The following is a 24,429-nucleotide window of genomic DNA, read 5'->3' on the forward strand; positions in this document are numbered from 1 at the left end:
CCAATCTGCCAACAGTAGAGACCAACACTAGTTCCCAATGTGGCACCATTCCCTGGAGTGATCAGCTAGCTACCTGGGGGCAGGTTGATTACATTGGACCACTTCGACCATGGAAGGAGCAGTACTACTGTGTTTTTATTGGAATAGACCTTTACTGTGGACATGATATGGATTTGCCTTCCCTGCACATAATACTTCTGCCAAAATTACCATCCATGGACTTACAGTGTTGCGTCTGATCAGGCAGCTCACAGGGCAGCAAATGAAATGTGGAAATGGGCCCAAGCTCATGGAATTCACTGGTCTTGCCACATTCCACATTATCCTGAAGTAGCTGGCTTCAGGATGGTGAATTGCCTTTTGAAGACTCAATTACAGTGCCGTTAGGTGGCAGTACCTCGCAGGGCTGGGGCAACATTATTCTGGATGCTGTATATCTGCTAAGTCAGTGTCCAGCATATGGTGCTATTTCCTCATACAGCCAGGATTCAAGAAGCCAGGAATCAAACGGTGGAAATAGGAGTGGCTTCACTCACTATTTTTTATTTATTGTATTTATTTATTTGAGAGACAGGGTTTTGCTTTGTCACCTAGGTTAGAGTACAATGGCACAATCATAGCTCGCTGCGGCCTTGAACTCCTGGATCAAGTGATTCTCCTGCCTCAGCCTCCCAAGTAGCTAGGACTACAGGCACGTGCCACCACACTCAGCTAATTTTTAAAATATTTTTGTAGAGACAGAGTCTCACTATGTTACCCATGCCGGTCATGAACTCTTGGCCTCCCAAAGTGCTCAGATTGCAGGCATGAGCCACCACGCCTGGCCTTCCCTCACTATTATCCCTAGTGATCCACTAGCAAAATTTCTGCTTCCGGTCCCCATGACCTCAGGCTCTGCTAGTCTAGAATTCTTGGTTCCAAATGGAGGAATGCTCCCAGTAGGCAACATAACAATGATGACATTGAACTGGAAGTTGAGACTGCCACCCAGCCACTTTGGGTTCCTCATGCACAAAATTAACAAACAAAAGAGGTCACTGTACTGGTTAGGGTGACTGGCCTGATTACCAGCGTGATTGCTACTACACAATGGAGGTAAGGAAGAGTATGTCTAGAATACAGGCACCCCCTTCGCATGTCTTACGATAGACAGAATTATGACTTTTCGTCTTTATTGATGGTGCAAAAGCAATATGCATTCAGTAGAAACTGTACTTTTTTTTTTAAGACAGAGTCTTGCTTTATTGCCCAGGCTAGAGTGAATGCCGTGGTGTCAGCCTAGCTCACAGTAATCTCAAACTCCTGGGCTCAAGCAACCCTTCTGCCTCAGCCTCCCGAGTAGCTGGGACTACAGGCATGCGCCACCATGCCCGGCTAATTTTTTCTATGTATATTAGTTGGCCAATTAATTTCTTTCTATTTATAGTAGAGATGGGGTCTCACTCTTGCTCAGGCTGGTTTTGAACTCCTGACCTTGAGAAATCCGCCCACCTAGGCCTACCAGAGTGCTAGGATTACAGGCGTGAGCCACCGCGCCTGGCCTGTACTTTTTTGTAAGGAGTTACAAAGACCACCTCTGACCACACAGCCAATGGCAGAAACAAGAGCTAATAATTATGAGTATTTTTGCCTTATTTTGTTATGAATATGTTTGCATATATATTAACCAAATATTTTTTTCTTCCCTCTCTTATTCCCTTATCATCTAACATAAGATGTATCATAACAGTTAACTTTATATTATAGTATTTAAGTAACAGGATACCAAAAGAGAAGAGTGGACCTCACCCAAGGACTTCGTGTCTTCTTCCAGGGAAGGTTGGTGTGTTTGGGGTTGGGTTGTATGCAGGATAGTTGCATTATACATACTGAGTAGAAGTATGACTATGTTATTGTGTGTACTTGGAAATTAAGTGTCATTTAAAGAGATCTATGGGGAAAATTAAAATTCTTCCATGATCTTTATAACTTTTTCTCAAAACAGTAAAAACTCTCTTTAGTCTTCCCTACTAGATAAGATTTATTAAGATAACAATCATAGAATTACAGCATCCAGTTCAGAGCAAAACCCCACTTTATCAAATCTTTCCCAAGATCGACTATCACAAGCCCAAATTCTCTAGGTACTTTCCAACACCCTCTGAGACACCCTGTGTTTCCCCACAGTGTGTGTTCTCCCTGGCTGCAACAAGCTATAACCCAACCCATTCAATTACACGTGTTCCTGGTGGTCTTTGAGGCATTAATTCTAAAAGGCATTGATTCTTAGTTTATTCTGGGCTGGGTGAGGTGGTTTGCACCTATAATCCCAACACTCTGGGAGGCCGAGGTGGGAGGTTCGCTTGAGCTCAGGAGTTAGAGATCAGCCTGAGCAAGAGTGAGACTCAGTCTCTGCTAAAAACAGAAAAATTAGCCGGGCGTGGTGGTGTGCACCTGTAGATCCAGCTACTTGGGAGGCTGAGGCAGGAGGATCCCCTGAGCCCAGGAGTCTGAGGTTGCTGTGAGCTAGGCTGATGCCATGGTACTCTAGCCCAGGCGACAGAGTGAGACTCGATCTCAAAAAAACAAAACAAAACAAAAAATTGACCTAGGCATTGTGGGCCACACCTGTAATCCTGGCTACTTGGGAGACTGAGGCAGGAGGATGGCTTGAGGCCAGCTTTCAAGACCAGCCTGGGTCACGTAGCAAGACCTTATCTCCAATTAAAAAACATTTACAATTTTGATATTGCCAAATGTATTAGTTTTTTCCCCTATTTTTTCTTCATTTGTGTCTTTTTAAAGATGGCTTTGCCAACCCTAAGTTATAAACACATTGTTACATTTTATCTAATATTAATACTTTCATAGTTTTTATATATTTATGTCTCTAATACATATGGAGCTTATTGCTGTAAACAGTGTGACTTTAAATTTATTTTTCCCCAACATAATTTATTAAATGGTTCATCACTTCTCCACTCATTTCAAGATGCTTCCTGCCTCATACACCAATTACTACTTAGACACAGACGCATTTCTGGCTCTCGAACCTGTTCCAATTGTTCAATATCTCTATTCCTTCACCAGCACTGTATCTATTATTTATTGTAGCATTTTGATAGGGTTAGCTCCTTCACTGTTCTATTTTGTCAAAATCGTCTTGGCTATTGTTGTGCCTTTTCTCTTCTATGTCAATCAGCTTATCAGGTTCCCTGAAAAGTCATTTTGGGATTCTGGCTGAGAGTACACTAGAATTATAAATTGATTCCAGGGAGAAGGGGCATCATGTATTATATGGAAGCTTATTCAGGCCGTCTTTTACATTCCTCAGTAAAGTCACACGGTTTTCTTTGTAAAGGTCTTGCCCATTTCTCTTTGGGTTTATTATTGGGCTAGATTCTGTGAAGTTTAGCGGCTACTCTAATCCCTCCTTCTGCAGTTCCTCCACCCTTACAGAGAACCTCTGCTGGGCCCTGTTGCTTACACAATTAATTACTATGTTCCAGTTGTTCCCACATTGCTTCTTTCATGTGTTTCCATCTGCTCAGCTGTGGAGTAAACCCCTAAAGGGCCAGGCTGGGGTTTTCATTCCTGCTTGCAGGGGAGGGCATGTGCATGGAATTGGGTGGTGGGGAGGGTTTACTGCTAACAAAGAAGAGAGGAGGGGGAGGGGAGGAGCAAGGGGCCCCGGGGCTAGATCAGGGAAGGGGAAGGAGCCTGTTCGCTTGGTGGCTGGGAAAGGGGGAAAGGGGGCATGCAGGAAACAGCCCTGGCAGGCCCAGGGGTGGGGGTGGGGTGGAAGTCTGGCAGGAGAAAAGTCTGTCTTGGGAAAGGCGTGTGTGTGTGTGTGTGTGTGTGTGTGTGTGTGTGTGTGTGTGTGTGTGTGTGCGTGCGTGTTGCGGGGGGTATCCCACGGTCTCTCACGGTTTCTGGGAGCGTCTCAAATTTTCCTAAGCGGCTCTTTGCTAGCTGCCTGGGTTTGGAGCCCAGCTCTGCCACTTCCTGCCCTGCAGCTCAGTGGCTCTGAATGACTCCTCATCTGTAACGCAGGGCTGATAAAGTACCCAGGGAGAGGCTGAGCATGTGTACAGCACGGAGCACACAGCCAACTCACACAGGCCCTGCAATACGTGGAAGGTTTGTACTCATTAGCAAGGGCGTGTGTGTGTGTGTGTGTGTGTGTGTGCATGAACATTCCAGTCTAAAGGACTGGCAGAATACAGAGCCTAAGCAGGAAAGGGCTGGTCCTATTTAAGGCTCAGAAAGAGGCTCAAGGTGGGGAGGGACGTTGGGGGGCAAGGAGGGTCTAAGTGGGTGCTGGGGAGGTGCAGTGAGGGGGAGGTGATGTGGGGGCTGTGGTCAGGCACTCACCTGGTTTGAAGTTCTGAGCTCAAAGCACATCACCGTCTCAAGCAGCCTCATGATCTCCCCAACATTTGTGCGTCACAACAGGGAGAAGAGAGAGCTAACAGACTATTCTATAGCTAGAGGAAATGCACCTAAGAGAAAGGACTTACTGCTTTTAAGCAAGGAAGGAGCAGAGTCAGGGCCAGCTCTGTCCCTTGAATGGGTGCTCGTGCAACCATCTACCTTGGGATGTGAATCCCAATCCTCCATGTTTACCTGAGGCTCATCTGGCATTTCTACCCTCCAGGACGTCTTTTCTGGTCACCCCAGCCCTCTGGGCTCATTCTCCCACTGCCACTGGGGAATTCTGGGGCGGTCCCCTCACTCACATAATATTTAGGGCTCTCTGAGCATCCCACATCCTTCCATCTGCCCACCCACGTGTCCAAGAGTCACTGGGCCCGACTCGAGATGGTACCAGCACCTCCACAGCCTAGAGACCTGGCACTTCTGTGTTGTGGGTTGAATCGTGTCCTCCTCCCCCCAGTTCATGCATTGAAGTCCTAACGCCCGGCACCTCAGGATGGGACCTTACTGGAAAATAGGCTCATTGCAGTTAGTTAAGATGAGGTCATTAGCGTGGGCCCTAATCCAATCCAACTGTTTCCTTACAAAATGAGGAAATCTGGACACAGCGGCAGACATGCACCCAGGGAGGACACTACGTGGAGGTGAAGGCAGAGATCTGGGCATGCTTCCACAAGCCAAGAGCACCTCAGCCTGCCAGCAACACAGAAGCTAGGAGAGCGGCCCGCCGGAATGATTCTCCCTCACGGCCCTCTGAAGGGGCCAAAGCTGCCGCCACCTCGATCCGGGACTTCCGGCCTCCAGAACTGTGAGACAATATGTTTCTGTTGTGTAAGCCAAGGCTGTCGTAGCTTGTACAGCAGCCCACCTAACTGGCACACTGACAGGGGAAGGAAGCCCTGTGAGCATCCTGATCCTGCTGGGATGGCTTCCTAGAGGAGGTGATGCTGAGCTGGGCTTTGAAGGATGTGTAAGAGTTTGTCAGGCAAAGAAGCCAGGGAAGAACATTCCAGGCAGAGGGGAGAATATATACAAAACCCAGGGTGAGGCCTCAGTGTATGTCACAGACTCTTTCTTTGAGCTTCTCTCCTGCCTGCCCTGCCCGAGCATCTGAGACCTGGAAAGTCCCTTGCTCCAAGATAATGGCGGGAGGCCGCTCGGGCCCAGGGCTGATGCCATCACTCTCACCTGCAGGGGTGCTCACGCCATCACATGGATGAAGGGAGAGTGCCTGGGTGGGCACAGGGACTGAGGAACCTTCTGGCATTTGGCAGGGTCCAAGGCCTCTGCTCTGGGGGCAGGTGTGGCCAGTCCTGGTGAGGACAGGTGGGCAGCTCTGTGCTGGCCAGGGGCCCCCCACGGCCCTTTAGGACACACCACCCTGGACGGCAGACACTCGGACACATGGTACAAGTACTTTATTCCAATTACAATAGTGCCACACCCAAACTACAGTAGCACAGAACGAAATAATACAAAAAATAGATTCCCAGCTCCCAACCCATGTCTGCATACCCACAGAGGAGCCAGCCCTGTGGCTCCCGGCCGAAGGGGAGCAGCTCTGGAGGGGGCAGTGGCAGTGAGGGCAGTTCAATTGCTTTCACCCCTGCCAGGCCTGGGCTCTCTTCTCCCCTCCCCCCTGCCAACCGGAGCACCTCTGAGCAGTGAGCGCCGCCTGCATTCCCTGGGCTGCACTCCAGTCCACAGACACTTGCTTCCCACTGGGAGGTCTCGGTGCCCCCCTCCAGGGGGAAGGCAGGGAGGCAGGAGGTGGGGAGAGGAGGCACAGAGGCAAGCCAGGCTGGAAAGGCCCATCTCTATGTGACAAGGTGCCTGTGGCCGGCTCCTGGCTCTGGCTGTCTCTGGTCCCCAACCCATCTTTCCTCTGAAGAACTACCAGGACTGCCGCATGCAGGGACCAGGGCCCTCATCCAGAATCCACTCCCAACACCCCTGTGCAGCCCTGAGGCTCATCTGAAGGTGGAGGACACTCACGGGGCCGCCTGCTGCTCTCGGGCAAGGCGGGTCTGGCTTCTGGGGTGAGGGGAGTGCACTGTGGGGACAGGGCCTGGCCAGAGGCCGGGCTGCTAAGCGGCAGAGCTGTGGCTGTGGTGCGCTCTGTCTGCCTCAGTGACAGGTCCTGCTTCCCCAGGAACAGCGGTGCACGCTACAGGCGGGGCCGCCTGGTGGAGCTCATGAACCTAACGCTGGAGAAGCTGTGGTCCCAGGGCGGGGGACACCAGTCCTGGTTTGCAGGCCAGACTGAGTGGGAGAACCTTCCTGGGCTAAGAGCATCCCCGGAGGAGAGGAGTCTGTGTAGCTGTGAGTACTGCCTTGAGTCAACCCAAGGGGCCAGCAGGGGCTGGGGCCCAGGGCAAGTTCAGCTGTCCCTTGGACCCCTGACATCTGGGACCACCAACCTGCAGGCCAGAGCTCCTGGGCTGCCATGATGGTGGCCCTGCGGGCACTGGGAGTGGGACTATGGCCTGTGTTCCAGTCAGAACACTTGGGGGCTACATTGAGGAGGCCAGGGGTATCTGGGGGCAAGGGCCGTCTCCTGGGCCCGGCCTCAGATAAGGCACTTGAGAGCTGGTCCTGGGAGCCAGGCCAGGCCGGCGGAGGACGGAGCTCAGGGGGAGGGGATGGCCCTGCGGGAGATGAGCCGTTTTTTCTCCTTCCCCTGGGGAAGAGGGTCGGCCAGGCCCCGAAGTGGCTGGGATGGGGGGACTGCCACAGAGAGGCAACATGCCCCTGGGACAGATACAGGGTGGCAGAAAGAGGAGGGATGGAAAGAAGACATCTGTGGCACAGCGTGTACATCTGATGGGCACATCTGATGGGGGTGTCCCAGTCCCACGGGGCTCCTGTGGGCCAGATCCGGGGTGCTCAGTGCCCCCAGATGGGGTTTGAGGCCCCTGCCCGGGCCTGATTCTGCCACAGCCATAGTCCCCTGCCGTGACTCTGGGGATCAGACTTCCTTGCTGGAGGTCCCACTGCCGGACTCAGGACGGGTCAGGCAAGCTGGGGGGACAGCGCCCAGACTTGGCCCTCCTCGAGCTGGCTCCCCCCTCTGCCTGGCCACTACGTCTCTCCTGTCCCCACCAGGCGACGGGGCTGAAATAGCACACCCCAAGGACAGAGGCAGCTCTCTGACTCGTTGACCTGCTCAGTGGCCGGGGATCCCCGCCCCGGCCCAGCCTTGCTTCGCAGTGAGCGGGAAGGGAGGGGGTTAATCTCCGGGGCTTCCCTTGTCCACAGGTCGTTTAGAAAAACAGAACATAATAAATATACCAATCCTTTCCTTAAAAGAAAAAAGTGTTTTAAATGCATTTTTTTTCCCTGAAGATTTCCAGTGTATTCCACAATGTTTAAAAAATAGTTTCCCCAAAAATATATACTGAAAGCATTTGACACAGTGGTATCTGTGGTGTATCTGGCCCTCGTTGGCATGGGGCCCAGGCAAGGTGGGCCGCCAGCCTGACACCAAATGCCCGCTGGGGTGGATGCCGGTGTGCCCGGCTGTCGGGGTCTTCAGAGGGGACAAATGTCAGGTTATGTGGAGAGCCTGCAGCACGGGCTCCGATCCGGGTGGAAACCCTCCGGCGCAGGGAAGGGGCCCCTGGGGGCTAGGCAGGCTGGGCAGGGCCCTGGAGGCTGGGTGAGGGGCAGACCTGTCGCCCCGCCAAGGGGTTTGTCCTCAGCCCCTCCCCTCCTCTGTGGTGGCTGTCTGTGCTGCGCCCCTACCAGACTTCACATTTGTGACGAGGGTTCATGGGGGCGCCGAGCGGGCAGCGGAAGTGTTCCGAGAACGCCTTGGAATTGGAGAGGGAGCCGATGACCCGGAAGCGGGAAGGGCTGTGAGGGTCCGTGATGAGGCCTTCGTGGGAGCTCTCCGGAGTGCGGACGGAGCACCAGACCTTCGAGAGCACAGAGGGGAGAGGCCAGCGTCACTGCAGGGCCCTGGGGCCACCAGACTGCCCCCATGATGACAGCAGAGGAACCAGCCCCCCACCCGGTGTCTCCACGCTGTGTTCCCTCAGCCAGAGCCGCACCTGGGGCTGTCTGAGGCCTCTGTGCTAGATTTCAGCCGGACAAGGGATCATGTCCAAACACCAGTTTGAATCCCTGGATTCAGTCCAGATCTCTCACTTCCTGGGCAGGGCATGGTAGCTCTGGCTGCCAGCAGAAGGCTATAGACTGAATGCCACCTCAGCCGATGGCCTTGCGGCATCTTGATTTTATGAAACTTCTAGAACCCCAGAACTAGAAGAGAACTTAGTAATGGCCTTGTCCTCTGATCTACTGGATATAGGAGTCTTTTTATTAGCATTCTTGGCCCTTCCCTGAAACTCTGTAATGGCAGGAAGCTCACCTCGTGACAGGGCAGATGTCCTGCAGAGAGTCCCATGAGTTAGGAAGCTCTCAATCGAGGGGCACTTGCCTTTTGGCTCTCAGAGTTCTCGGAACATCAAGATGGCAGAATGCACCTGAGTTTGGCATTATCTCCTCACCTGTGGTGAACTCACCTGTGCAAACCCCAGGAAGAAGAGCTGGTCATTGGTGAGACCCAGGGTCGGCAATGTCTGCTCATCCCCGTTCTTCTTCACCCAGTTCTGGTAAGCCTGGGAGGAAGGAAGACTGAAGCTCAGGGACTGCCCCGACAGGCGGTGACAGAGGGGGCTGGTGTGGGGGCGTGGGAGGTCTCGGGGAGCTCTCCCCTGTCAGGGCAGGGACTGCTTTCTGGGGCTCGGCCTAAAAGAGCCCTCCTCTTCTTCTTTTTTTTAAGAGATGGGGTCTCCTTCTGTTGCCCAGGCTGGAGTGCAGTGGCTCAATCACAGCTCACTGCAGCCTCGGACTCCTGGGCTCAAGTGATCCTCCTGCCTTAGCCTCCCAAGTAGCTAGGACTTTAGGTGTACACCACCATGCCTGGCTAATTTTTACAATATTTTGTAGAGATGGGGTCTCCTTATGTTCCCCGGGCTGATCTCAAACTCTTGACCTTGAGTGATCCTTCTGCCTTGGCCTCCCAAAGCACTAGGATTATGGGTGTGAGCCACTGTGCCCAGCTGAGGAACCCTCTTCTAGATCTGCTCTCATTCAGACCTGTGGCTTAAAGCACTGTCTGCATGCTGACGGCCCTCACAGTTCTACTCTCAGCTCCAACCTCTTCCTTGATTTGTGTAATCAGCTGTCCCGGCTGGACATCCAAGATGCATCACAAACTTACCGTGGCACGGATAGAACACACACACGTCTACATAAACACACACCAGTTATACACATACATATAAACACACAGGTTACACACACACGTGTACATAAACACACACATGCGCCGGTCATACACATACATGTAAACACATACAGGTTATACACACATGTGTACACACACAGGTTATACATATACCTAAACACACACACAGGTTACACACATATGTATACATAAACACACACACCAGTCATACACATACACATAAACACACAGGTTACACACACAAGTGTGCACACGCACACACACTGGTCATACACATACATATAAACACACACATGTTATACACACATATACATAAACACACACAGAGATTATACATATACATATACCTAAACACACAAACAGGTTACACACATATATATAAACACACCAGTCACATACATACATATAAATGCACAGGTTACACACATACATATACCTAAACACACACATACACCTAAACACACACAGGTTATTCACCCATATACATAAACATACACATAGGTCATATACATACATATTCATACACATATAGGTTATACACACACATGCTTTCCCCATTATAGTCAATGGCCCACCACCCCCCTACCCAGGTTCAAAATCTAGAACTCTTAATTTTTCTTTCTCTCAAATCTGACACCCCAAATCTAACCCCTTCTCCTCTTCCCATTGCTCTATCCCCCTCTTGCCTGGACAGCTTTCTCACAACAGCTTTCTAACTAGTCTCCTTGACTCAAACTGGTCCAATTCCAATCCCCTCCCACACAGCAACTTAAGTGGGCCTGCCGAAGCGGGTGTTGGCAGACTGCCCGCGAGGGCCAGAGAGCTGCTACGTTCAGCTCTGTGGGCTAATGGTCCCTGTTGGAACAATTCCACTCTTCTGTCGTAGCGTGAAAGCAGCCACAGATGACGTGTAAACAAATGGGCATGGCTGTGTCTCCAAAACAAAAACAGACTCAGGGCTAGATTCGGCCCACAGGCTGTAGGTTTTAAAGGGTAAATTAGGAGTTCAAGGCCAGCCTGAGCAAAAGTGTGTGCCTGTAGTCCCAGCTACTCAGAGGCTGGGCCAGAAGGATCCCTTGAGCCCAGGAGTTCGAGGTTGCTGTGAGCTACAAATGCACTCCACTGTACTCCGGCCTGGGTGACACAGCCAGACCCTGTCTCAAAAAAAAGAAAAAAAAAAAGGGGACAAATTAGATTATGTCATTCCTTTACATAAAGCCCTGCAGCTCTCCACTGTAACCAGAGTAAAACCCCAAGCTCCCTCCTCAGCTGACAAGGGCCAGAGTGGCCTTTCTTCCCGTGAATGCGAGGCTTGTGTCTGTCTTGTGGCCTCTGCACTTGGTCTTCCCTTTTTTCCCCAGCCCCTCCCTCATCACTGAGGTCTCAGATCAAATGCCAGCCCCCTCCCCCCATCATTATTCATTACTCTGCCCTGGTTTATGTCCTCCGCCTTGTCAATACTGACAGGGTCGCATGGATTTGTTAGGTATTTGCCTTTCTCCCCCGACCCCCGCCCCCGGCTCCACTGACACTGAGCTTTCTGAGAGCAGGGTCCCTGTGTGTCCTGCTGCAGACCCTGCAGTGCCTAAAACAGCACACGTGTGGGGGGGTGGGGGAAGGGAGGGTTAGAAGGTTCTCAAGACATTGTCCTGGACTCATGGACTTTTGGCAACTCACCGAATGTTCCCGGGCTCGGACTGTGAGTCCGCACCGTGGGGATTCTAAGGCCTAATTGTAAAGTGGCTGGGGATGCGCCCTGCCTGGCACATAGTGAGGCTTCAATAAACGGCCCCTCTCAGGGTTTCTGCTCTTACTGTCACGGTTAGGGGGACCTCTGTGCTGCTCTCTGTCAAGTCATCCTGCTCCATCTTCCCAACAGCCTGACGACGCAGGCACGAGCTGCTCACCGCCAGGCACGCAGCCTCAGGGAGGTTACCTCACTTACTCCGGAACCAAGACTTGAACCCAGAATTGGCTCCACGGCCAACGTCCCCTTCCCCTGCTCTTCCCTCCAGCTGGCCCACAGCAGCCTCCCAGGCCCACTGCTGACTGATTTGGTGGGAGGGGAGCAGGCAGGCTCCTCTCAGGGTCCAGCCAAGCCCTGTCCTGGTCTCAGGCAGGCCGGACTGAGAGCGGAAAGCCCGCCGGTGCCAGCGTCTGTCAGTGCTCGTGACCACCCATCTCCACCGGGAGGTGTGAGCTCCCAGGGCCACCGCAGGGTGCCTGCGACGACCCCCCACTGACGAGGCGCTGGCCGGGCAGCCTGGCAGGGGCATGCAAGACGGGCGGGACTCTCACCCGGTAGGCAGCCTTGAGGCCCCCGTTGTCGGCGATGTTCTCCCCGAGCGTGTGCCGCCCATTCACGGGCTCCCCGTTCACGCTGTAGTTGCTGTACTGCTCCACCATGCACTCCGTCTGCTGCTTGAAGGCTTCCACCGAGGAGTTCTTCCACCACGGCCGGAGGTTCCCGTCCTTGTCGTACTCCCGCCCTGTGGGTCAGAGCGAGGGGTTGGGGAAAGGGAGGCGTGGCACAGCGGGGACCAGTTGCTCCGATGGCTCCCCCTCATCTGTCCACCCTGTCCTCCAGCCAACAGCAGACGGGCCATCTGGGCGCCAAAGGAGGTGGATGGGTCGGCCATTCAGAGGTGGGAGGGGACGGAGGAAAGTGGCCAAAGGCTCAGGGGAGCTGGGTTTATTTTTGAGACTGGCTCAGGGGCCGTGACCCTAAGTGATGGATGCCCAGGAAGGGGCACATGGAGCCCACAGCACCTAGGACCACAAGACAGGCCCCAGCTGCCCAGGTCCCTGCTCTTCCGTCTTGGCTGTGGAGTTCCCAAGGCAGGAGGCAATGAGGAAGAATCTGGATGTTAGCTGGTGAGGAGGGACTGACTTTAATTCCTCTGACTGTGGTTGGACCAGAGAAGTTTCTGGAATGGTGGAGAAATGTGCACTCCCTGCAGACTGCTAATCCCCACCGTGACTACCGAACATCTTCCACAAGCAGGGTGCTTCACTGTTTCCCACTATCCTCCCAAACACCGCACGAGGTTGGAATCATCATTCCCATTTTACAGACAAGGAGGTGGAAGCTTGGAGAAAGGACGGGACTTGCTAAAGGTCATATAATCGGCAGGTGGTAGAGCCAGGATTTGAACCTAGATCCTTCTGTCTCCAAAGCTGAGGCCTTTAGAAGTGAAGACAGTGGGAGGCAGAGGCAGTGGGGCCTAGAAGCTGATGGATCCATTGAAGGGGACCCAAAGGAACCCGTACCTTGATCGTCAAAAGCATGAGTCAGCTCGTGGCCCACGACGACACCGATGCCACCAAAGTTTAAGGCCCTGGAGGGGGGACACGAAGGTGAGGGCAATGCCCCAAGGGAAGGGCCTCTCGCTCTTGCCCAGTTATGTGACCCTCCCTTCCTGGGCCTGGAGATATAGCAGAGTCCTGCAGGGCTCTGTGGGGACGGGGCCATGGCCTAAGCCTGCAGCCGGGCCCCTGAAGCCCGTCGGAGCTGGTGGAGTCTGCGTGGTCCGCTGTGCCCGCTGGGTACCACACAGTGTGCCCGATGCTCCACAGGACTGCGCCGTCCTCCTCAGTCATTGCGGAAGAGTTAGGTGTAATTAATCAGCTCTGTGAATGAGCCCACTGAGGCTGGGAACGGGCCCATCACTCTGCCCAAGGGCCACCATCATCAAACAGCAGACCTGGGATTCACACCCAGGACCGTGTAGTTTCATTTTGGAGGCGGTGCCCTTACCCCTCCCCACTCCCCATCTCTGACTTTTTTTTTTTTTTTTTGAGACAGAGTCTCGCTTTGTTGCCCAGGCTATGGTGAGTGCCATGGCGTCAGCCCAGCTCACAGCACCCTCAAACTCCTGGCTCAAGCAATCCTCCTGCCTCAGCCTCCCAAGTAGCTGGGACTACAGGCATGTGCCACAATGCCCGGCTAATTTTTTATATATATATATTAGTTGGCCAATTAATTTCTTTCTATTTCTAGTAGAGACGGGGTCTCGCTCTTGCTCAGGCTGGTTTTGAACTCCTGACCTCAAGCAATCCGCCCGCCTCGGCCTCCCAGAGAGCTAGGATTACAGGCGTGAGCCACCGCGCCCGGCCTCATCTCTGACTATTTTAAAACATTGTCAGAGGGGCGTTTCTCCAGATCCAAGAGAGCTCTGGAGAGAAGGATAGGGAGTGAGGATGTTTCCTCTGCAACTTCTCTGACAGTCTCTAGGGCAGAGATCAGCCACGGGCCTGGCTTGGTTGTGTGGCCAGCTGTGGGCCACGGGGCTGGGCTGGGGGTCCACTGAGGCATGGGGGAGGCAGCCTACTTGGGTGAGGAGCGGGTGTAGAATGGTGCCTGCAGGATCCCGGCCGGAAACACGATCTCATTCTTGGTGGGCGAGTAGTAGGCATTCACCATGGGCGGCGTCATGCTCCACCTGCAAGCGACATGCACGCTTGAGATCGCGGGCACAGCTGGTGGGGGGGCAGGAGGGGACAGCCCACCTGGAGGGCAGCTTGCAGACTGGCATCAAGAGCCTTGAAAATACGGATTCCCCTTGACCCCAGGCCCAAGCGCACACAAAGACGAGCAGCACTGTTTTTGAGGGGAAAACTAGAAAACACCTGCCCATAAATAAGGAATCGGTTAAATAGATGATGTCATGTCACATAGTGTGGAATCCCGAGGCTCTTACAAAGAGCGAGATGGACCATTAGATGTTGAAAGTCATCACAGTCTAGGCTTGAAATCTATCCATCAGCAATTCTCAAAGTGTGGTCTGTGGACACCCGGAAGGGGAACCCCCAGGACTCTTTCAGGGGGGTCTGTGAAGTCAGAACTATTTTCATAATGATATTAAGATGTTATTTGCCTTTCCCACTGTGTCACCATTTGCACAGATGGTGCAAAAGCAGCAGTGGGTACAACTGCTGGAGCCTGAGCATGAGTCAAGGCAAGCTCTAAAGGTCACTGAGTTCTTCACCAGCATGGGGTCCTGACAGCAAATGAACCCTTTTCACTTAGAACATATTTAATGAAGTAGCATAATTATTAATTTTGTTAAATCCAGACCCCTAATACAAGACTTTTTTTTTTTTTTGAGACAGAGTCTCACTTTGTTGCCCAGGCTAGAGTAAGTGCCGTGGCATCAGCCTAGCTCACAGCAACCTCAGACTCCTGGGCTCAAGCAATCCTCCTGCCTCAGCTCCCGAGTAGCTGGGACTACAGGCATGCGCCACCAGGCCTGGCTAATTTTTTTTTGTATATATTAGTTGGCCAATTAATTTCTTTCTATTTATAGTAGAGACGGGGGTCTCGCTCTTGCTCAGGCTGGTTTTAAACTCCTGACCTCAAGCAATCTGCCCACCTCGGCCTCCCAGAGTGCTAGGATTATAGGCGTGAGCCACCGTGCCTGGCCTAGACTTTTATTTTTTTTTAGAGATAGGGTCTTGCTCTGTTGCCCAGACTGCAGTGTAGTGACGTAATCATAGCTCACTATAACCTCAAACTCCTGAGCTCAAGCAATTCTTCCCACTCAGCCTCCCGAATACCTGGGACTACAGGTGCATGCCACCACACCTAGCTAATTATTTTTATTTACTTTTTGTAGAGATGGGGTTCCCATATGTTGCCCAGGCTGGTCTCGAACTCCTGGCCTCAAGTGATCCTCCCACTTCGGCCTCCCAAAGTGCTGGGATGACAGGTGTGAGCCAGCTAAGATGTTTTAACATTCCACATGACCAAGGGAGAAATGCACAGAAAGCATTCCTGCTTTTGTCATGGAACGCCACTGGTACTCTTAGGACTCGCAAACTATGGAATTTTGGACCTGGGTATTTGGCAGACATTTTCTTAAAAATGAATAAAGTAAGCTTATCATCTCAAGGAAAACAACCTCACATCATTTGTTGCCAATGATAAAAACAGTTTTCAAAATTTTTAAAAAAAATTTCAAAGTTTCAAGCAAAAATTAAAATTTTGAAAATCTTGTCTTGGCCACCACAAATTTGACGGCTTCCCTGTAACAACACTTAAAGGCCTTTCTCATGAGGTCAGTAGTGATATTAACAAATTAATTTAATTTGGAATACCAAATTAAATTAATTTGGGATACCCCAAATGTGGATTTTTAAAAAATACTGTATAATGAAAGTGTCACTGTTTAGAAAATCTGTAAAATTCAGTGAATTACTGTTTTCCAAATGACTAATGCATGATGTTACAAAATCACACTTGGGTAAAAGATCCATTCAAAGTGCAAGACACACCAATGGATTTTAGTGTAACAGAGTATGAAAAGTTTACGGATGTGGTTTCCGATTCCACATTGCAATTAACCTTTAAGAAATTAATACTTGTTGGCTAGGCTCAATGGCTCACGCCTGTAATCCTAGCACTTTGGGAGGCCAAGGTGGAAGGATCACTTGAGGCCAGGAATTCAAGACCAGCCTGAGCAACAGCGAGACCTCGTCTCTACAAAAAATAGGAAAATTAGCCAGGTGTGGTGGTGTGCGTCTGGTCAGCCACTGTGGCTATGGCTGTGGTGGTCAGCCACTTGGGAGGCTGAGGCAGGAGGATCACTTAAGCCCAGGAGTTGGAGGCTGCAGTGAGCTATGATGACGCCACTGCACTCTAGCCAAGAGGACAGAGTGAGACCTTTTCTCAAAACAAACAAACAGAAAAAACAAATGAACACTTGCTGAGTTTTCGTGTAGTATCAGAAGAATATACACAAATATCAGAAAAGACTTAAAATATCCTCCCCTTTTCCAACAAATATTTGTGTGAAGCTAGGTTTCCTTTATATATTTCAAAACATACTGCAACAGATTGAATGCAGAAGCAGATGTAAGAATCAACCGTCTTCTTTTAAGCCAGATATTAAAGAACTTTGCAAAAGTAAAACAATACCTTTCTTCTCTTTAATTTTTTTTTGAAAATAGCTATTTTGTAAAATTTTCATAAAAATCAATATAACCCACATAAACAAAAAAGCTTTTGAGGATCCAACAATTTTTTAAGAGTACAGAAGGGTCTTGAGACCCTGAGGTGGAAATGACATTTTCTCTAAAGGCCCCAAAGAGAGAGATATGGTAAGTAAGGGATGCCCAAAGCCATGGGAAGATACTGAGAAATTTAAAACATTGTGTGTGTGTGTTTTTTTTTTGTTTTTTTTTGAGACAGAGTCTCACTTTGTTGCCCAGGCTAGAGTGAGTGCCGTGGCGTCAGCCTGGCTCACAGCACCTCAAACTCCTGGGCTCAGGCAATCCTGCTGCCTCAGCCTCCTGAGTATCTGGGACTACAGGCATGTGCCACCATGCCCGGCTAATTTTTTCTATATATTTTCAGTTGGCCAATTAATTTCTTTCTATTTATAGTAGAGACGGGGTCTTGCTCTTACTCAGGCTGGTTTTGAACTCCTGACCTTGAGCAATCCGCCCACCTCGGCCTCCCAGAGTGCTAGGATTACAGGCATGAGCTACCGCACCCGGCCAAAACATTGTGTTTATATTAAAATCATCCCAGATACATTAATGGGTAGGACACAAATTTAAATGAAACACTGTAAGCTGAATGAAAAGATTTCAGATCAACTGGCAACAGTGCCCGAGCCCTATTCGGTGCATGTAGAGGGCGCGCGGGTGGAAGGCGAGAAACTTAGAGGAAACAGCTGCTTGAACCCTGGTTGTCCACGAGGGGGCACCACAAGCAAAGAGAAGCTGCTTTCACCTTTGGCAAGATTAACTCAGTTAATCAGAGTTTTAGGAAGGACCTTAGTCTGGGATGAGAACTGGGCTGACAACAGCTGACTTTTCTGAGGAGACAGCTTAAAAAAGGACAAAAGGACGGATTACCAAGTCTCACTCCAGATTATTCTGATGTAAGAGGGTCAGGAGGCTATATTTTGGGAAATGTTCCCCAGAGAACCCTGATGTGCAGCGAGGTTTGGGAACCATGGCTGCTGGGGCCCATCTAGAACCTTCCCCAGGCCCTGGCGGGGGACCCGTCCTGAGAAAGCACCGCTCCAGTTGGTGAGGAACTACCGGAAACTAGCCCTTGCCGACACCCTCACGTGTGACTGTCACAATGACCGAGAATGGGCTCCTCCACCCCATCTTGCAGGCGGCAGAACGAGGCCGCCCCGAATGCGGCTCGGCGCCAGAAGCCGGGCTCATGCGGCCAACGGGCTGGGCGCCGGGCCTGCCAGCTCCCAGCTGGGCCACGCCTCTTCGGCCCTTGGAGTCTTCACCCGAAAAGTGGGATGACAACGGTGTCCCTCCTCGGGGGCTCTCGTGGCAGTCGTAGCTGGCACGTGGCAGGTGTGCAAGGAGGACAGGCCTGCCCAGAGCACCCGCGCGTGCACGGGAGCCAGCGCCTTCTCGGCAGGCCCGGGGACTTACTGGTCTCTGTTGGGGGCTTTCCTGAGCTGGTCGGCCGTGACCCTCCAGGAGAAGTTGAAGAACCGCATGGCATTCTCGAAGTAGAGGTCTGGGACCGCAGTGTACTGGAAAAGAGGAAACGGAGTCACAGGACCAGGGTGTGCGCGGGCTGGGGGGGCGAGTCCTAAGAGCTGCGGAGCTTAAGGGAGACTCGGGGCTGCAGGCGTGGGCTCTGCCCTTGGCCTTCATCCTGCAGGGGCCTCACACGAACGCTCCCCTCCAAGGACACACTAAGAGCCTCACCCAGAGGTGACAGATGGTGCCACAGTGCTGCGGGAGGGTCCTGCAGCAGTGCCTGGGTCTGAAACAAACAGGTCCCCTGTGCTGCCCGGCGGAATGTTCCGTGGTGACGGACGTGTTCTGTGCCTGCGCCGTGGATATGGCAGACACCAGCCACAGGTGGCTACTGAGCATTCCCAATACAGTGAGTGTGGGTTTTACATTTAATTTTAATTAATTAAACAGCCACCTGCGGCTTGTAGCTACCATACCGAACAGCTCAGATCTAGTGAATAAAGCTGGAACCTGTCTCGGAAATGTCATGGGACAAGTCTCACTGCACAGTTCCCTCACCGCTCGGCCCAGCCTTTCAGCTCCTGACAGGTGCAAATTCTCCCTCAGACCCACGCCAGAGCCTTCTGGCTTTACGTCAGGGCTCTGGCACAATGGCAGATCCCCAGCAGGACACCCGTCCTGCGGGCTGTGCCTGCTGCCTCCAGGGCCCCAGATCTTGCATCGTGACACTCGGGAGCGTCTTCCATGACTCTGAAGGAAGAAGGCTGCAGAGTGAGCCTCGTGCTCCCAGAAGGAATTTTAATATTCTCAGGTTTAAAATGGAACCCTGATGAGAGGTTGTTATAGTTTTTAAAATGTCTACATTCACAAATTTTAATCATGAGAAGACACAAAATTTTATTATCCGAGGCAGAAGCACAATCCACTTAACAGAGTGACTTGCCCAAAGTTCTAAGCAGCAGCGATATATCAGCTAACCCTGCTGCCTAAATTAAGCTGAAAAATACATTTGGGATTCATGCTTTCTCTTCCATTTCAAGGTCAAAAGTCAGAAGTCCTGGCTGGGTGTGGTGGCTCACGCCTGTAATCCTAGCACTCTGGGAGGCCAAGGTGAGAGGATTGCTTGAGCTCAGGAGTTCGAGACCAGACTGAGCAAGAGCGAGACCCCGTCTCTACTAAAAGCAGAAAAAATTAGCTGGGCATAGTGGTGCATGCCTGTAGTCCCATGTACTCAGGAGGCTGAGGTAGGAGGATAGCCCAGGAATTTGAGGTTGCTGTGAGCTAGGCTAGGCTGACGCCACTGCACTTTAGCCAGGGCTACAGAGTTAGACTCTGTTGCAAAAAACAAAACAAAACAAAACAAAACACACACACACAAAACAAATCACCAGAGGGCCAAGTCTCTCTGGGGAGGAGGCGGAGGACCCTGGGGACAGGAGGTAAACTCTGGAAGCAGGACCAGGGAGGGTGGACGTGGTTTGAGGGGCTCCATGTTATCCTCCACCCCGAGATGTCTCAGGGCCACTGATTCTCTCTGCCCCCTCTAGGATGCGTGTCCCCGTTATTTCCCACTCACTGAATGGAGCTGGCCATTCCCACGGGGCATGTGGCTGTGTTCTGGTATTGAGTGGTGGGCACCGCCTGGCGGTGGCTCCAGGGAGGCAGGGTCTCCAGCTGACCCAGCCCACACCCCATAATCTCCTGATATTCCGACGGTCACACTTCTCCAGCACCCCTTCTAGACCCAGCCTCGCCTTGGCCCCTTCCCAAGGGAGCCTTTGGGAACACAACGGTGCAGGGTGGCAGCCACTCACATCGTTGAACACTTTGTCCAGCTCCTTGGGGTCCATGATGAAGTTGGGGTAGCCTATCATGTTGTAGATGGCGTCCGCCTGAACAGGAGAGACAGAGGAAGTGAATGCCAGCAACACGGGCAGGCGGGCCCCTGGCCTGTGGGTGCCGGGCGCAGGCTCTGGGCCCAGGGGAAGCAGGGCCGGGCTGCTCCTGCCTAAGGGCTTCCACATCTCTTTCTGGAAAGACTCCCCCCTTGCCAGACTTTGGGTCTCTGCTTAAATGTCACCTCCCCCAAGGGAAGCCTTCCCCAACTCTCCCCACACTGGACAGTGCTGATCCCTCCTTCCTGTGGACCTGACATGTCTCCTTCCACTTTTCCCGCACACCCAGCGAGGTCTGTTTCCCGTGGTCACTCCTGCACTCATGTGCTCAAGGCTGCCCTTCGCCCACCTAGGCTGCTGGTGTCCTGCAGGCAGGACGGCATCCAGGTGGCGCTCACTGGGTCTAACCAGCCTCTCCTTCACCCACCCTTGCCCACCTGTGGCCACCGCCTCTGTGCTGGAAGCCTCGGGTCCCCCACCAGGCGCCTGGCCGGCCTCACCTTCTCCTTGGCTGACTTCCGGGTCTCCTCGTCCATCCACTTCAGGGTGCTCAGGCTTTCCTCAAACGCCTTCTTGATCTCCAGGATGATCTCGGTGGCCTGAGGGGACAGACGTCACCCCAGTGAGGTCTGGGCACTGGCCCCACCTAAATGCAATGGGGGCCCATTGCAGAGGATGATGCCGGGCCAGAAGCTAACCTCAGTTTTGACTCGAAGCTCAGGCTGGGGTACGAAGGGGACCCACAGCTGCGTTTCCCAAACCAGGTCCTCACACTGACCTCTGGCAACAGCCTTCCATTAACGGGGCTTTGGGGCCAAATAAGCTTAGGACAAGCTTTGGGAGTGTTGGTAAAGTCTTGTTGCTGCAGGACTTTTCAGAGCCTTTAATGTAGTAATATTTACTGTGACTCTTCCAGAAAGGGCTAGAATATGTAGCCTGGCTCAGACTTACTGGACCACAGACTTACTGGACCACAGGGTCTGGGCCCTGTTTCCCCTGCGCCCGGCACCCACAGGCCAGGGGCCCGCCTGCCCGCGTTGCTGGCACTCACTTCCTCTGTCCCTCCTGCTCAGGCGGACGCCACCTACAACATGATAGGCTACCCCAGCTTCATCATGGACCCCAGGGAGCTGGACAACTCCTTTCTGATGGGATGGGTTTCAGGATCTAGAGAACTTGAGTTCTGAGCAGCAGTTCAGAAATGCTGTGCTCAGGCTGGAGATAGAACGCTGTTCTCGAGGGTGACAATGTCATGGGCAGACCTGGAGGCCGAAGACAGGAAGCGGAGGGACCTAGCGAAGGCAGCGGCAGAGCCGCGTGGGGGCGAGGGCAGGGCGCTGACAGCTGCGGCTCGAGACTCTGCCTGGGCTGCTCGCGGGCCGGCCGGCGAACATACTGGGGTCTCTGCTGGCTAATCTTTGACTACAGATGACGCCTACATTAATACCGCCGCAGTCAACATTAATATTACTTGTAATCAAAACCTGAACAACATATAATGTATAATAGCTCCTGTTCACTGAACGCTTATCTCGCGCCAGGTCTCCGTATGTGCGGCATTTCATTTCACCTCCCTCTGCGGGAGGAACGCCCTACCCTCCACCTCACAGATGAGGTCAGAGTGCTGTCCCCAGTCACCCAAACAAAGAGTGGTGACGCCAGGATCGAGCTTGGGTCTGGCTGTCTCCATGGTGCTCAGCCGTGATGTCCCCCTTCCTGTCTAGAACAAACCCATTATCCACAGAATAAGAAAAATGTCACTCTCTGGGCCAGAGCTGCTCTTCTGCTGGGTCCTGCACACCCCTTGTGGGTGGGGACGGGCGGCTGCCACAGCCCTGCAGGTGGCCGGGAGGATCAAATGAGAACATGCAGAGGAAGGGCCTGGCACCCGGCAACAGGAGCTATGACGAGGGACTCATTGCACTCAGGCTGTGAGAAGGGGACCTCTGAGCTCAGGCTGGAGCAGGAAAGGCCCGGAGCAGGCCAGAGCGCGGGCTGCCAAGGCCACCAGGGCCGAGGCAGGCTGACGTCACGGCCTGTGTGCACGGGGCGGGACTTACTATGTTCTTGCTGTCCTCGGCGAAGGTCGCTTTGACGAACATGGGGCCCAGGGCAAAGCCCAGGTTGTTTTCTGTGTCACTCACACAAAACTTCCAGCGAGGGAGACAGGTCTGGAAAACACAAGTGGGACGGCTCACTCGGGCCCATCCCCCCTTTCCGGCCCCTGCTGTCGGGGAGGAGCACCATCTGGGCCCGTGCTTCCTTCCAGAACCGCGGGGAGACCTCCGTGACCCGGTGAAGTTATTTTGGGCCCTGAACCAACAGGGAAAGCCCCCCAGAAGGCTGGGCCCCAACCCCACTGGAACCTCCTCGAGAAAGAACAGCTACAGTAGCGCTGCAGGATTTCGACGACGCATGGGTTCTTCCCTGGGCTTTCCCACTAGTCCATGGGAGGACACCCCTACATGAACCGGAAACAGGCGTCCCGGACCGCAGCTTCCTGGGGAAGAGTGCCAGGGCTTGCTTCAGCCCCCATGATCCCCCTGCCCAGGCTTCGCTCCGTGGGCAGTGAGCATGACCACGCTCGGTGGCCCTGCTCACGTAGATCCTTCATGCTGCAGAGGCAGCAATGTCCTCTTAATCCTGGAGAACAGGTGGTAGCCACCACCACGCTCCGGGCAGCCTGATTCACGACGGCCCTACCCTGCAAACCACCCAAATGCCCATCAACAGACAGATGGATAAACACAATGTGGTATTTTTATACAGCAACGTACGCCTTGGCAACAAAAAGGAATGAACGACTGATGCATACAACAACATAGACGCATTCCACAGATGCGGGCTGAGCACAGGAGCCGGCGCGTGGTGCGTGATGCCATCTGCACCCGCCGCTGTGGTGGGGGTGGGGGAGCTTGCTGCTTGGAGGACGCTGCACAAACAGGTGACGAGAATGTTCTCTATCTTGGTCGGGTGGTGGTTACCTGGGTGACTGCATCCCTAGCCTTCTGTAAGTTCAGTCACCCGAGTTCTTTTTAGCCTTCCCAACCTCGTGTCCATCTGGACACCTGCCTCCTGCCCTGCCTCGGCGGTGGAGCCATGGTAGACACACACTCTGTGTCCGGCCGAGGCCAACCAGGCAATCGGTCAGGACTCTAACTTTGAGGCTCCACGGAGGCTCCAGGCCGTGATGGCTGGATCGTGGTCACAGACACATTCATACGCATTGTCTTCTCAGGAGACTCTTTGGATAAACCCAAATCCAGCGTTGTCTGAGCAGTCCCTCCTCGCCCTGACTGTGCTAGGTCTTTGGAACCTCGAGATGAGTCACCAGTGAGCCTGCGCTTAAGGGCCTCAATTGAAATGCCCGGAACATCCAGTGGGAGAGACCGACCGGCAGTGAGGACACCAGAGCAGTAATGACAGCAGTGAGCGCCGAGTGAGTGCTCACACTGTGCCCAGCCCCATTCCATGTAATGCTCATGGTAACCATACGAGGCAGGTCTCCCTTTGCTCCTTTTTGCAGATAAAGAAACTGAGGCACAGAGAGGTTAAATCACTCGCCCAAAGGGATCACCCGGGCAGTAAGTGGCTGAGGTGGGATCTGAACCCAGAAAGTCTGGCTGCAATGTCGCCCCTCAAAGAGGCCACACTCCCCACCTCCAAGTCATGAGGTCCCTGGAAGTGCGACAGGATGATGCGAAAATCTTCAAATGGCGCAAGGGTCAGGCGGCCCTTCACGGGGTCAGGGGACGTTCATCCGGGAGGGACCTAGGAGCCGAGTCTGGGGAGATGAGGGGCAGCCAGCCAGCCTCCTTCACCCCAACCGGCAGCACTGTCTTCAACCCCCCTCTTCCTCAGGGTAACACAGCAGCACTGAACCAGGAGGAGGGGCGTTGCCAGCTTCCTTCCTCGCTGCTGGGAGCCGCAAATCCCGGATAGTGACTGGTGATAAGGGAGCTTCAGCCTGTGGAACAGACTTTGCAGGGATCCCCTCACATAATCCTGGACAACCCTTGGATAAGCAGGGCAGGGATCAGTCACCCGTTTTATAGGCGGCAGACTGAGCCCCGCCCCAGTTAACCCAAGGTTGTACGGTTGGAAGGAGCATTTCACACTCAGCTCTTCTGACCCCACATTCCGTGCTGGTCCCCTACGCCAGGCTCCCTCCCCACAAGGACGAACAACTAACTGCACGCTCCACACTGCTTTGCACACTCTAAGTGTTTTCCCTGTGTTTCCATTCACAGGGGTGATGAGGTCAGGAATGATCCCAACGCATAGATGAGAAAACTGAGGCTCAGAGAGGTACAAGGACTACCCAGGGTCACTCAGCCGGGATGTGGCTTTGAGTTGTGCTGAACACAGGAAGGATGGGGGACTTGGCCTGGGCCATGAAGCGAC

General features: G+C 52.9%; 1 protein-coding gene across 3 annotated transcripts in view; it reads right to left on the reverse strand.

The window, feature by feature from the left end:
* Window positions 1-5,819: 5,819 nt before the first annotated feature.
* Window positions 5,820-24,429, reverse strand: part of ECE1 (endothelin converting enzyme 1) — a 107,117-nt gene continuing 88,507 nt past the window's right edge. For all 3 annotated transcript variants that reach the window (XM_012768713.3, XM_012768711.3, XM_012768712.3), the window contains 9 exons: window positions 22,086-22,196; window positions 20,526-20,624; window positions 19,945-20,022; window positions 18,077-18,180; window positions 14,002-14,112; window positions 12,941-13,008; window positions 11,969-12,159; window positions 8,943-9,038; window positions 5,820-8,333 (listed from right to left, as the gene is read on the reverse strand). In XM_012768713.3, the coding sequence (XP_012624167.1) occupies window positions 8,157-8,333; window positions 8,943-9,038; window positions 11,969-12,159; window positions 12,941-13,008; window positions 14,002-14,112; window positions 18,077-18,180; window positions 19,945-20,022; window positions 20,526-20,624; window positions 22,086-22,196 (1,035 nt within the window). In that variant the 3' untranslated portion in view covers window positions 5,820-8,156. The remainder of the gene's footprint in view (window positions 8,334-8,942; window positions 9,039-11,968; window positions 12,160-12,940; window positions 13,009-14,001; window positions 14,113-18,076; window positions 18,181-19,944; window positions 20,023-20,525; window positions 20,625-22,085; window positions 22,197-24,429) is intronic.

This window comes from Microcebus murinus, chromosome 2 (assembly GCF_040939455.1).
Source record: "Microcebus murinus isolate Inina chromosome 2, M.murinus_Inina_mat1.0, whole genome shotgun sequence".
Lineage (NCBI taxonomy): Eukaryota > Metazoa > Chordata > Mammalia > Primates > Cheirogaleidae > Microcebus > Microcebus murinus.